We start from the raw sequence: 14,548 nt of genomic DNA on the forward strand, positions 1-14,548 counted from the left end.
GACCTAAGTAAGCTCCATGGACTGAGAAAGTTCTGGGGCTTTTGGGGGACTGGGTGGAAGAGACTGATAGAGTTCTCCTTGGGGTGGGGGGTAATAGCCTCTGCCTTTGGGGGCCTGGATGTCTGGGTGGTCCCAGCCTGGGCCCAGCTGCTGGAGGTACCAGGTAGGGAGGACACCTACGACAGCAAAGTGATGCCTTTCCCAACAAGCGGTGCTAAAAACAGGGAAAAGTTCAACTACTATAATCTTGGCTGCTTAAGCAGGGTAATGCTCTTAGATTATATTACTCCTCCCTATAATTCACTCTTCAGCCATTCACCACCTTGAGTCTCAGTTTCTTTTTTCTAAGTTACATTTTGATGCAATGTAGTTTGATGACAAATTCAAGCTCAGGGGTGATTTCTCTTTCTAATGCTCCACAAGAAGATGGCAGGTTGTTGGTCCTGGTGAAGCAATGTGAACCAGAGCAGATTCCTTGCTTTTTTTTTGGGGGGGGGGGGGAGGCGGGAAGCACTGGGTCTACGGTAAGCATACAGGGCTTATTTGTCAAAAGAACAGAAGATAGGAGGAATGAAAGAATATGTGGCATTGAGGCAACACAAGCACCAACTCTCGACTTATTTCTCCTTCTTAAAAAGAGCACAGGGTAGGGCAGCCCGTGTGGCTCAGCGGTTTAGCGCCGCCTTTGACCCAGGGCGTGATCCTGGAGACCCGGGATTGAGTCCCTCGTAGGGCTCCCTGCATGGAGCCTGCTTCTCCCTCTGCCTGTGTCTCTGCCTCTCTCTCTCTGTCTCTGTCTCTCATGAATAAATAAATAAAATCTTAAAAAAAAAAAAAGAGCACAGGATATCATCCCCCCCACCCCACCCCACAGGACTGTCTTGCCATTTGGGATTGGAAATGAAATACGCGATTTCATCTGGCATTTGGCATCTCGACAGAGGTCCGTTGCCCCACCCCTGGGTACACTAGTTGAGGGGTTGTCAGGGGTGCTTTTTAAGTCACAACGTGCTGCAGGGAGCGAGTGGATCGTCTCCTCCACGCTGCGAGGCTGGATTCCCGGAAAGAGGCGAGGCCCGGGCTCCCGAGGCCCTGGGCACCCCCCGGGAGCAGGGCGGCCTGCCCGCAGGTGTCTGGGGAGAGCCTCCACCACCCCCTCCGAGGGATCCGAGCATCCACAGACCCGGCGTCGGTGTCACAGCCCGAGCGCGGCCCCGGGGTCCCGCTGCGCCCGCTCCGCAGCGCCAGGTGCGCGGCCCCCCAGCAGGGGTGCGGCCGCTGCAGCCGCTCCGCCCTCGGGCGGGACCCTGGGGTTTTCTCGCACCTTTCGGGGAGCTCTGGGTGTGCAGGAGTCCCCGGGGCCCGCGCAGGACGTGAGAACCGGAGGAGGGGGCGAGGCGCGGGGATGGGACCCCGGGGGGGCGGGGCGCGAGGACCGAGTCGAGCCTCGGCTGGGCCCCCCGACGCGGGCAGGAGGGCGGCGGGGCCCCGGGTCCGAGCGGCCCCGAGCGCCGCCTCCCTCCGCGCCCTCCGCCCCCGCCCCCGCCCCCGCCGGGCCCCAGCCCCGCCCCGCCCCGCCCCGGGCTCCGCGCCCCGGGCTCCGCGCTCCGCGAACGGCGGGTGCGCAGGTGTCCCGCGGCGCGGACGATGGCCAAGGTCCCGGAGCTGGAGGCCGCCCTCCTGCAGGCGCAGCCGTCGCCCCAGGCGTCGCCCGAGGCCCGGGGGGCGAGCTGCGCGCAGCTCCTGGGCAGGGGCTTGCTGGTCCAGCCCGAGGCCAGGGGGTACCTGGCGGCGGCCGGGCGGCCGCGGGGCGCCGCGCAGGAGGCCGAGCCGCCCGTGGGAGTGAAGGCAGGTGAGTGCGCGGCCCCGATTCCAAGCAGCGCATCCGCAGTAAAAGGAAGCGCCCCGCAAACATCGCGTTTACCTAGAACGTGCAGCCCAGATCTTTGCATTTTCCCCAGGAAAAGTGTTTGTCCACTAGGAGTCAACTCCAAGAGGTGTTGCGTCCTCTCGACCCCCCTCGCCTCCTCCCCCTCCCCCGCCCAGGCCACCCCGTCACACGCCGGGGTACTCGATTGGATCTCACATTCTGATTTTTCTTTATGGTCCTTGCGACGCGCGAGCAGAAATGCATGTGAGCAATGGTAACTTTTCCTCTGAAGAAGAGGATGCGGAGGATCAGGACGGAAAAACCAAAGCAGCAGATCTACACCTGTCTCAGAAGAAAACCATCACGCAGATGATGAAGGATAAAAAGAAGCAGACCCAGCTCACCCTGCAGTGGTAAGACCCCCGCAGGAGTGCCCTTCAGCACCTGTTGAGTTTCAAAAGTCAGTATCCTAAAAAAAAAAAAAAAAAAAAAAAAAGTCTTCAGAATCTGCTTTTTCTCCATTTGCTCCTCCTTCAAACTTTTTGGGGGGAAGTTTAAAATACCAATAGGAAATTTATCCTTTCTTTTTTTCACTGAATATTTGGTATAGAGACATATCCTGGTATCGATGAAAAACGATCTGAAGTACAAAACCCCATCACTTTGTTCATTATTGTCCCAAGCTATAATTTTGTCAAATGTCGGCAATAATGAATGTTTTTTAATGACTTTTTTTTTTTTGCTTAACATACAGTCAATTTGGTCCTTAGCATATTTGTTATTCAGTAGGGATGTGTTTATAGAACTTGATTCTTTAAAATAACTTATAAGGAGGAAGAATCTTAATATTGCCTTTATCCATATGAGGGCAAGTTAACAATTGTGCATTGGTCATTAGGTGAAATAGGTTTGAACTAGAAGACATCGAAAAATAGGTTAAAAGATTACTATTAAATAAATGTTCAACTATTTTTATGGCACCTGTCATATATGATTTATTATAGGGAAATATCATGAACTGAATTTTGTGGAAAATCTTTTAAAACCAAGTTTATCAGTAAGATCTCTACATATAGAGAGTATTTTGTAATATTATCCAGAAGGAAGAGGGATCTAAGTAAAAACTCTAAGCTTCCCCACATAGTGTGAAGAAATAGGAATATAAATTTCCTCCCAAATTACAAATAACAAGCAAATAATTTGAGAGGTCTATTTACTGATCAGTTGTATGTTTACATGTAAAGTATGATCTAAATCTTAGAAAAATACAATAAGAAAAATAATATCTAAAAAACTAACCAAAAAACCTGTTAAATTTTATTTTCAATTGAGTTATAATTTGCATATACTGGATTTTTGTGATTATATTCTTAAACCTTTTCAAATATTTGAAATATAAACCAAATATTATTCTAAAGTTATGGCTTAACTATTGAAGTTGATGTCACACTTACTGGTTAAAAATACACTGGAGCAGTAAATATTTGAGTTAATTATCTGGAATACTTCGGATACAACTATTTTATCAGGTAATTGGGGCAGAAGTTATGGAGAGCTGTTGAATGATCACTTCCAGTTTTTCATTTCAAATTAAGTGAATGGAAACAAACTTGTTTTTTTATTTCATAAATATGATTGCACTGTAATTAAAGAAAATAAATCATATCCCTAATTAGCATTGTCGTCATGGCTCAGATTATTTAGTATTTTGAAGATAATTACATGGCTAAAACAACATCAAAACAGCAGGTGAACAGTTGACATTTTATGTATGCCGTTAAAATGATTTTAAATAATTGAATGTTTTCTTAGTGAATTTCATATTTTTTGAAATGATAAAATACTGTAATTTTGTTTGAATTTTCCATACCCTTTCCTAAAAAGGAGTCTTACATATAGTTTTTTAAAAATGAAGTGAGATATTTGAATTTTGAGAATTTTCACTTAGGGTTTTGTAGATTATTGGGGATGTTAAAAATTAGAGCTGAAAATTGAAGTGAAAAATCTGGCTGAGTAACTTCAACTGTCATCTAGGTGCTTGGTTTTATAGATGCAAATCTTACTGGCTTTTGGTTCTTTTTTTTTCTTTCTTTCTTCATAGAAAAATGGACAGCTAATTCTTTATATCTGATGAACATTACTTTAAGCTTTTATCTTCTGTATCTTGGGAATATGTTAAATCAGAGATCTTGGATAGTTGCACTCAATCTTAATCTGAATGCATACTGTATATTGCATTGTTCCTATACAGTAAAATTATAATTTAACTATACTTACAAAGAGGGTATACATAAATTTTAGTCAAAATCACCTGCTGAATTGTTAGAAAAACTGGGAATGCAAACTATAAGTTCTGAGCTCTTGATTGCTGTTCAGATATTTGTAACACTTAAATAATATTGCATGTATATAAATTGTGTTTAATTGCAATCGTAGACATTCAAAGTAAATAGAATTATGTCTAAATTTTCAAAATTTACATGATTATATTTGCAACAGTTGAATTTATATATGTTATATTTGTAAACGTCTCTAGAGATGTACATTATGTTTCAAGTGTATGGTATATTTTAGGTAGTTATAGTACTGGATATAGCAAAAAGCATAGGAGTAGAAATAGACGAGTACCATTTCAGACTTAAGTGAAGTGAGTTTACTCTTAGGTATTTTGCCAATAAATGCATCATCATGCTTCCCTAACCATTTAGGATTCAGTACTAGTTTATGAATGAAAGTTGGAGGTTGTAGGCATTTGCTGGCTTGAAACCTGGTAGTCATTTAGGGTTGAGAATATGCTTTTAAAAAAACTTCATCTTCAGTTTCACCATTCATGGTTTGTACCTCACAGGGCAAACCATAATGAATTGTGAGGATTTCCATAAGCTTAAGACCTGTTTTTTGGGATATAGACCAGGCAGGAGTGGTTTTATGTTAGCCATGGTATTTTAACTGCACTAACAGGTGTTCATTGCTCTTCTAACCTTAGTTCTTGTGATCTGACTTAATAATATCCAGAATAAAGGAAGTTTACTCATGTCTACTCATGAACTCATTTATGCAAGAGTCCGTATTCAAAGACAATCATTAAGCCAATGTGAAAGAGAAAAGGAAAGGAGAAATAAAGAAAAGGTTTGACCCAATTTTTGTCCCCCCCTTTTTATAGGCTTGAAGAGAATTACATCGTATGTGAAGGAGTCTGCTTACCACGGTGCATCCTTTATGCACACTATTTAGATTTCTGCAGGAAAGAGAAATTGGAGCCAGCCTGTGCAGCCACCTTTGGAAAGGTAGATGACATATATTGGCTATACTACTTTACAACTAAAGTCATGTCAGGTAGGCGGTGCGGAAACACATTCATCTGAGCAAGTTTTCTTATAGAATATTGAGAAATTTGTTTCATAAGCGAATAAATGAAATTTCTTACGGGTGTACTCTATGTTTTATTTTGATTTTACCTACTATAGGTTTTTACCTTGAGCTACTTTGTTTTTTGAACATTGGGACCCTGGCTATCAGAAGATTTAATGTAATATTAAAGAAAGTTCAAAGAAAAATATATTAAAGAGCATGGTATGGCCTGTATTGAGAAGCAAAATTAAGTAGAGGTGACAAGTATCTTGTTGATGCCATGGGTGATTGTGGTTATTGTTTAGTCCAACCATATGGTTTTTAATAGATTTGTACTTCATTTCATAAATAGTTCTCTTGATGATTCTCTATTTCACTCTGAGTATGTTTACACCCCAAACTCCAAGATGTTGCAAGAGGATTGGTTAAATATTGCTTATTTAAAAACATTCCTTTCTGCCCAACCTGTATGTTTAGGATGGGAATCTATAGAATTGGCATTACTATATTTATGTATGTTGATCTTATTTTGAGAATCAGAAAACAATCTCTTGGGAAAGCCTTGTTCTTTGTGATTCTTCTCATGCTCTGCTAAGAACCTACAATAGCCTAGAAAAACTATAGGAAGCTTAAGTCTCAAACATTGCCTCTCATGTAAACTGAAATCCAAATTCTAACCTGTAGAGGGACTCATTGTCCAGAAAATAATGAATACTATAGTCTGGCTTCTCAGTTTTTGAAAATAAATAATTTATAAATTTATTTTGAGAACCTATCTGCCTATGGGAGTCAGTGTGATAGGGTACATGGTAATCTCATGATATAGGTTCTGGCCTAGCCAGTGACTAATTTGTTGTGAGACCTTCTGAAAAGCACTTAACCATTTCAAAATTCAGTTCACTCATTCCCTAAAATGAGGAAATTGTGTAAGACAAATTTTAACATTCATTTTAGCACTGCTGTTTAATAAGTCCCCCTGATGGCAGTAATCTTAACTGTTTGGGGAGTCATGGAGCAGACTCAGATTTCTCAGATTCTGAGAATCTGGTTAAAACTACAGAACCAGTCCCCCAGAAGTTAACATATGCAAGAAGTTTGCCATGGAGCCCTTAGGAGATCATGCAATTTCTTGTTTCATGTAGAAAAGATTTCGTTCTTTAATCACATGCTAATTTTTAGTAATCTGTAGAGAAAGGAATATAGAAAAAAATTTAAAACACTGCTGTGGAGATCTGGTAAGATAGAGAATGTTTCATGTGTTCTTTCATGGTTGGAGATGGATATTTAATTGTGGTGAACCTCTGCAAAAAAATAACTATAAAGGTACTCAAATTTTTCCTTTAAGTACATGAGTAAGATAATAAATAATTACTTTGGTCATAACATTAAGCAAAAGCAGATACCAGTGTGATCCACTTTGGAAGTTGAGACAAGAGCAGTAGGATAATCTCATCAAAAAAGCATCTTCTTGCCTCTGCTGATGAATTATTGCTTATCAGTATAGTAATATGTATAGTATTACTTCATCCAGACTAAATATTTACTCAAAATTTAACATTTACTTTCTCCAATTAACTAGTTGCAAGTTGCTTGCAGTAGAACCACACACTTCCTAAAAACTAAATTAATTGACTTTCTTTTTAGACAATTCGCCAGAAATTTCCCCTCTTGACAACTCGGCGACTCGGAACAAGAGGCCATTCAAAGTAAGACCCACTGATGAGCATGTGTCAGATCTGTACATGTGATACCCTGTACCTGAGGATTGACACATGTAAAATAAGGATTATCTTTATCAGTGAGTGGAATCAGGTATTCTCTTCTTGATGAAGCAGATTTTTACCAACTGTAAGAACTAGAAAGAAAAAAAGTGGCTTTTAGAATAATGTTTAAAAAGCAAAATTTCTACTGAAAAATCACAATGTTATTTTTTCTGATAAAATGATTTAAATGAATCATTTTTCATAATCTTAAAGCCACTACCGAAGGCACCAGTGTCCTGAAGGGGGAGTGTTTATGATTAAGTAAGTGGCCAGATGGAACCCACAGCACTCTCAGAGGTAAGGCTGAAGCCAGGAGTTGAAGTGTGGTTCAGGCTCTTCCTCTGAGTGTTGCAGATGATGATTTCTTCATATCCTCTTCTTTTCCCTTCAAGACAAATGACCTGCACAAATGACTTCTTTGGTCACCTCTTAATGTAAATATAAAGTAAGTTCTCTCTCTTGATAACTTTACATTTTCTTTTCTCTTGTGGCAATCTCTGTAGGAACCCCACTTACAGTTTCTCATTCATTCATTCATTCATTCATTCATTCATCTGTCTGCTATGTTTCCGGTTTTTCCTTTCCTTCTGCCTGCAAACATATTCAGGACTCTTTCATGTTGATAAAAATAAGATTATTCCAAACCCGCTGTACTATCCACAGTTGCTCTGTTATTTTGCATCTCGTTGCTGTTCCTGGAAAGAGTAGCTCTGCTCACTTCCATTACCATTCTTCACAGGCCTGTGTGTCCTAGCCCTTTTCTTTACCTGGACAAAAACTCCATAGCTTATTATTCCTGTTACTCATGTTCCTTGGCACCTGCCTAGCATGTGAACCTACTGACAGTGCCCTCTTAAGATAAATCAACGTGTAAAATTTCTCCTTTGGATTCTCTGTGGCAGCACTGCCAGGTCATCCTCCCTCTTCTATCATTTGTTGGCTAGCTCCTCCAGTGGCGTCTTCTGTCCTAACATCTAGTTCAGCATTGCCCAATGAAATATAATGCAGCCACACATTTAATTCAAAAACTTCTAGTAGCCACATTAAAAAAGTAAAAGGGACAGATGTTTTTTGTTTTTAATGTTTTATTTAATCCAGTATATCCAAGGAATTGTCATTTCACCATAAAATCAAAATTAAAATTCTTGAGATATTTTACATCCTTTTCTCCCCCAGTAAGTGTGTGAGATCCAGGGTGTATTTGAGACCCATCGTGCATCTCAATTCAGATTAGTCACATTTCAAGTGGTCAGTACTCACATGCGACTGGGAGCTACCCTAGTGGATAGCCCAGCCTTAGTCACTCGCCAGAAAAAATAAATCTTCCCTTATGAATTCTCTTGAATTGGTCTCTCTCCATTCTCATTTTTAGAATACAGCCCTGCCTCTGTCTTTCCAGTCCATTCAATACAATTTTTCCAAACTGACCTTCTAAAGTTTTAGTTCAATCATATCTCTGTCATGTTCAGAAACTTTCAGCAGCTCATGACAAATTTTTCACTTTGACATTCAAAGCCCATTAAGGCTTAGTGCCGTTCATTTGCCTACCTTATCTACTCTCCCTTCTCAGTGTGTAGCCTATGTTCCCACCCCATTAATGCCAAGTACCCTGTTCTTCACCCTCAAATGCCATTCATTTGTCTATGCTGTCTTCCTCCATGGAAGATGCCCTCTCCCCTACGGGTATGTTGAAAGCTTATCCATTGAAAAGACTGTCTGATGAGCTCCCTCTTTTGAATTTTTACTTACCTTTTGATTTCTTGTAGGCTCTTTCTTTGTACCCTCCCAGCAGTTCATTGGTACCTATCTTAATGTGAAATTAGCTTATTTCTTCCCCTCAAAAGATAGTATTTTGAGGTTAGAGACTTTGTCTCATTCATTTTCATATTCTTTCTGTTGTGAGCTACATAATCAATTGTCAATTAATGTTTATTTAATTGATCCTTATTAATGTTAACAACCTGTGGTCTGAGAAAGAGGAATGAAATGCCAGATTGAAAATGACTAAATTGGCCCTTTCCTTCTAACCAAGCCAGGACTTGTTTGTCAAAGTTGAATCAGTTTAACTGGCTGATTTCTACTGAGTTTTGATTCCTACTGAATTGTGTAGGTGGAGGAAAGATCAGATAGTGTTTGAAGTAGATAGATAGCAGAAAAAAGAGGCAAAGCAATGCAGAGAAATCCTCTTCACAGGATCTGCAAGAGGGAAGGCAGGCAGGCTGCAGAGAAAGTCAATTAATCCTAGAAGGAGCCTTTAGGATTAGGGATAAATCATTAACCCTGTCCATTGTGACACCGAGAGGCTCCAATGTTTAGGTTTATGTAACAACATGTGGTAACTTCAGGCAATTTGTTTGGTATCTAAAAGCAGATATGCCCAAGAGCGAAGCATTAATAATTTGAATTTTTTTTTTTTTTACCTTCCGGATATGCCATTTGTTTTTTATAACTTGCCTGTTATATTTTTGGTATTTTGATATCATGGGGAAAATATTTTTCTGTAGGTAAAGTAAGTATGTAGAGGGATATGGCAAGATGTAGAGTTTGTGTATCTTGCAATTGGCAGTGCTTTGATGTCATTATTCTTAGAGAGTTTTCCGGTCTTTATTTATGTCCAAAAGTTGCCTAGAGTTAGGAACAGGCAGATTAGAGTTGGACAGATCTAAGCTTTAATCCCATATCATATATAGTCACTGTGTAATACCAGTTGAATTGTTCAGTTTTTCATCAGTAGAAGGTACATGGTATGTGTTTCACAGGTTTGTTGTGAAAATTGAGATGAAATATAGGAATGGTTGGATAAATGAATATGCTTTCAACCTGACTGTCCTTAATAATATGAAATTAATCTCTCAATGCATCCAAAAATCAGCAATGCAATTAAAAGTCATTATTTATTGAGCACTGTATATGCACACACACACACATACACATACACACACACACTCAACCACACACTCTCAAGTCCTTACAATGACAATACAAGATTGGAACTGCTGTGTTTTACAAGTGAGGAGACTACAGTTCAGAGATTACTGACTTGCCCAAAGCCACACACGTGCTATAAAATAACAATGTTGGCATTTAAATCAAAGTTTATCTGACTCTAAAGTTTGTACTTTGTCAACTAGTAAATCCTACTTTTTTTGATATCAGTCATATCAACAAAACAATTATTGTAGTTGTAATCAAAAAGTAATTGAACTTTTGATTTTTTTGAGGTATATATTTTGTCTGTTGCCTACTCTGTTTTAAAAACTTATTAATAGATTCTTCTTCAAAGAGCTAATATTTTCTGAGGCCTCGATCATAAGGTATTTTAAGTTATTTTATATTTAGAGATATTTATGTTTTTATGTAAAGAAAATTTGTGGCACAAATATAATTATGCTTTCTGCCTTTAATTTTTGTCCTAAACATTTCTCTATGTTAGTGTATTATCTTCACAATCATCATTTCTAATGGCTATTTAGTATTTCAAAACTTTAGATCTTAGGAAAATATTTTTATGTTTATAGAAATATGAACAATTGGTGAAACATGGAAATATAAATGAAGAAGTAAGCATATTTTGGAGGAAGAGAAGTTTATAATTTCTTCGAATTTTACCATTAATTTTGTAAAACTTATTTTATTGAAGTAGTTGTTTATTCTAGTGCCTTAACATACTATCACTAAATATTTATTGAATTATTTCCAAAATATAAATAAGCTTAGTATTACTTTATTTTGACTTCTGTGGATCATATATTAAAATATATAAACATTATATAACTGCTTAATGATGGTTATTTAAAAACATAAGCTCTCAATTTTTGTCAAAATGTCATAGAATTTTGAGTATGTCCATTGTTTCATTTGAGTCTTACTGACAGAATTTATTTTAGGACATGATTAACTCAAAAGATTCTTCTGTATTCTGGGTAGAAGATAGCACCACTGTTTCTAAAACTGTCTTTAGATGCCTTTAGGGTTCATGGAACAATGTTCCCCTTCAAATTTTACTCCCTGTACAAAATCCGAAAGTTGGAGAAACATTGATCTTTGTGATAAAGAGGTGATTGATTAGTAGGACCTGCAAACTAGGAGTGAATTTTGTGTCTATTTCCAGGTTTTGTTTCTCTAAGGTCTGACGTAACTGGATGTTAAAATGATCAGTCCTCACTACTCATCTTTGTACAGGTGCTACTTCTTTCCCTCATAAGAATGAAAGGCAATAAATAAAATGAGGCAAAAATTAATTCGACCAAAAGGAAGAGATAAAATACATAAAACATACATTAAAAACAACATAAAATCCAAACAGACAGAATCACTAGGGAGATATCATAGATTAGCCAATATCACCAATATCATGCACTGTCAAAATTAGAAACAACTAAAAATTGAATAAATTGTTTCCAGTGGCAGGTCTGATGTTTTACAATAGAAGCCATTGCTGCTGCTGGTTACTGAAAAGGTCTTTCAAACTTAACACCAGGGGTCAGAAAGCCTTGCCCTAGGACGTCTAACCTGAGTGTGTTTTAGGGACAAAGCCAGTCAGTTTGCAGGGGCCTTAGCAGCTCAGCTCTCTGTCCCTTCCCTGTCACCGTCCCCCTGCTGCCAAGAAGCCCCAATGCCACATTCTCAATACCAATATAAAGACTGACTTGGCTTTTGAGGTTTTTGTTGTCTTCTCTTTGGTATTGGTATACTGGTGATACCAAAATATACACCTGATTTTTTTCCTGTGTAGTATTTTTAAATTTGGATTTTGAAAAAGTAACAGTGAAACAAAATCGTGGAAGCACAAAAGAGCATCCAATGAAAAGAAATTTTTGCCTATTTCATGTTACAAATGGATTATATTAATAACCAATCCATTCATATTTTTATCAGCGTACAAAGCAAGTGCTAAAGAGTTTTTAAGTGCAAATAGTAGGATAGGGTATATGCTATAAAAAATTCCACTATTAATATTCGTTTATTTAATAAGCATTTCATTGAGTGTCCTGGTGCTGATGAGGCCCTAGGAAGACAATGATGAAGAAAAAGAGCCTCTATCCCACCATTGCTCAGAATAGCTCAGAAGAAGAGGGGGGGAGCACAGTGAAGACCACCAAGCAGATTTCATGTACACGGTAGACTGTTTGATTAGAAGTTACATTTTAATTTCTTGTAGACTTTGATCAGTCGAATCTTGGTTTTCAGACATGATGGACAAAAGCTATTATCTTATTTATTAGTAGTGATTTAGTGGGTTAATAAAACTGATACGGCAGCTGCCCTTATCGTAGTAAGTTATTGCAAGTCCCTGAACAGCTTAATCCCATCATTTCCTTATCAGTGATCATTTGTGTAGTGTAAACTAACATCAGGGCTACTAACTCAGTGGAAACATATGTTTCAGGAATTCTATATAATGATTGAACTAGAAAAGAAGAACTAGGGCAAGTAGAAATTTATCAGCAAGTGAAGAAAAGTATTAGACACAATGCAAATATTTTAATAGTAAGAGTAACAATGATTTCATTTGTCCTTTAAAAATTTTTTATATTTTATAACATGTTCACTTTAAAATGTGGACATAAAAACTAATTAATAAATCTTTATTGCTAAAATGTAAATGTATCTGTCATTTGATATAAGGCTAAGGACAGTTGACAATAATGAATGAACACAATTTGTTCGATAGTCACAAAGGTCCCTGTATAATGCAAACATTTTCTTAAAGAAATTAGCTAGTCATAGCCAGGATTTTAAAGCACTTTTCACATATCTTTTTAAATAAAAATGGATAAGAGTCATTTGGGAGAAAGAACTGTGAAATGATTGGGAATCTTTATTCAGAGTACCCACAGAACAGGCATTGGATAGTGGTATATAAATTAAAATAGTTATTGCACACTTATACAGACCTTACTTTTTGTTTAACATGCACCAACCATATGTCTTTGTTATACTAGAATATTCCTGGCAAATATTTCCTAGCAAGATTCATTTTAGGGGAATATATTAACAATAAAATAATGTAAAGTGATGAGATTGAGATGAAAAATCCATGTATACTTTGCATGAAATTACTCTCCCTAGTTTTATGAGGTTTACCTTTAGCTGTTAGGAGCTGCTGATTTATTATCTCTTCTCTGGTCTCAAAGACATTAAATCATCACTCAAATGATAACATGTATCTAGTAGACTAAAAGGAAGATTAAGGGGGAAAGATTATTTTATTGGTTCCAGAAGAAACTAGATATAACAGTGCTAAAACATTACAATGATCATTGCAAAATATTAAAATTTCTATTCCTAGCAACAGTCATTCTACTTAAATACACCAATTTCATGCCCTTGGTATTCATGGCTTAGCTATACAACTTTTGTTCAGCTCCAATATTTTACTGGTAACCTGGAAAAGCATAGTGCTACCAGGCAGTTATTGAAACTATTGGCTTTAAGGGAATTTGTGTTTTATCAGTGTCTAAATTTCTAGCAGGAGTCATTGATTCACCCAATACATGAGGATTTTTCTATACAGTAATTTCTAGGGAGGAAATCAATGAAGGAAAATATCCAGCTCCTTTCCTCTATACCTTATAGTTTAGTGGGAGAGGTAAACCATGTATCCATACACCAGGGGTATGAGGTATAAAGCTACGTAAGATAAATGACCAAGAATGGAGTTTAAAGGACAGAGTGATGAGATTTGTCTGAGAAACCAAGCAAGCTTCATGCATTAAAGAAATGTCTTAAGATATGAGCGGGAAACAAGGAAAGAAAGGAAGAAGGGCATTCCCAATGAAGAATTCAAGTGAGGGTGCTGAGGAGAGAAAACACATTATTTATGGAGAGCAAGTCATTGTGACAGTAATAGGTGAGTTTATACAGTGCTCATGGTAGGGTTAAAGGAGTTATTTCCTTACAACATGATTGACAAGAAATCCTTTAATCTCTACCAAATTTAAAGTTGTGCTATTATATTTGAATATATCATACTATATGCATGGCCTTAATTAAAAATTGCTGTTTATAAAGTTTTCTTTATGACACACTGTTATTTCTCACTTTTTTCGTGTTATTTATCTATTCAACAAATGTTTATTGATTTCCTATAATAGGGAGCTTACATTCTAGAAGGAATCTTTGTTTATATATGGATTATCAAATATGAAAAATCCAGATTAGTGCTATAGGTCTTAGCGATTCCTGTTATCAATGCTTGCTTAATATGATTTATGCTGAGCTAGAAAACAGCGTTTATGCTGAATGCAAATGTACTCAAAACATTTTCACTTAAGAATTTCTAATGACAAACTTGAGATACAAAATTATATAAAAGATATATATATATATCCTTTGCTTCTTAAGTATGGAGGCAACATGGTCAGTTGAAACAAAAGTGCTCAGTTGTGTCTGGGTTGATAGTGTCATTTACATTTGGCCTGTGCATAAAATACACTACTTGAAAAGGATTTTCTTTTGCTGGGATTGGGGCCCCAGGGATAGGAAGGTATAAAATCTTAACTCTGAAGGTAGTTGGAAGCATTATATACTTCCAGTTTTAAAGATGTTTTTCCCTAATGAT

At 37.9% G+C, this 14,548-nt stretch overlaps 1 protein-coding gene across 1 annotated transcript in view; it reads left to right on the forward strand.

Annotated features, from left to right (window-relative positions):
- The first annotated feature begins 1,647 nt into the window (after positions 1-1,647).
- RFX6 (regulatory factor X6) overlaps positions 1,648-14,548 on the forward strand; it is a 53,975-nt gene continuing 41,074 nt past the window's right edge. The window contains exons 1-4 of the mRNA XM_055311807.1: positions 1,648-1,852; positions 2,127-2,283; positions 5,034-5,157; positions 6,866-6,927. Coding sequence (XP_055167782.1) covers positions 1,648-1,852; positions 2,127-2,283; positions 5,034-5,157; positions 6,866-6,927 — 548 coding nt within the window. The remainder of the gene's footprint in view (positions 1,853-2,126; positions 2,284-5,033; positions 5,158-6,865; positions 6,928-14,548) is intronic.

Source organism: Nyctereutes procyonoides, unplaced genomic scaffold (assembly GCF_905146905.1).
Source record: "Nyctereutes procyonoides isolate TBG_1078 unplaced genomic scaffold, NYPRO_anot_genome, whole genome shotgun sequence".
Taxonomy (NCBI): domain Eukaryota; kingdom Metazoa; phylum Chordata; class Mammalia; order Carnivora; family Canidae; genus Nyctereutes; species Nyctereutes procyonoides.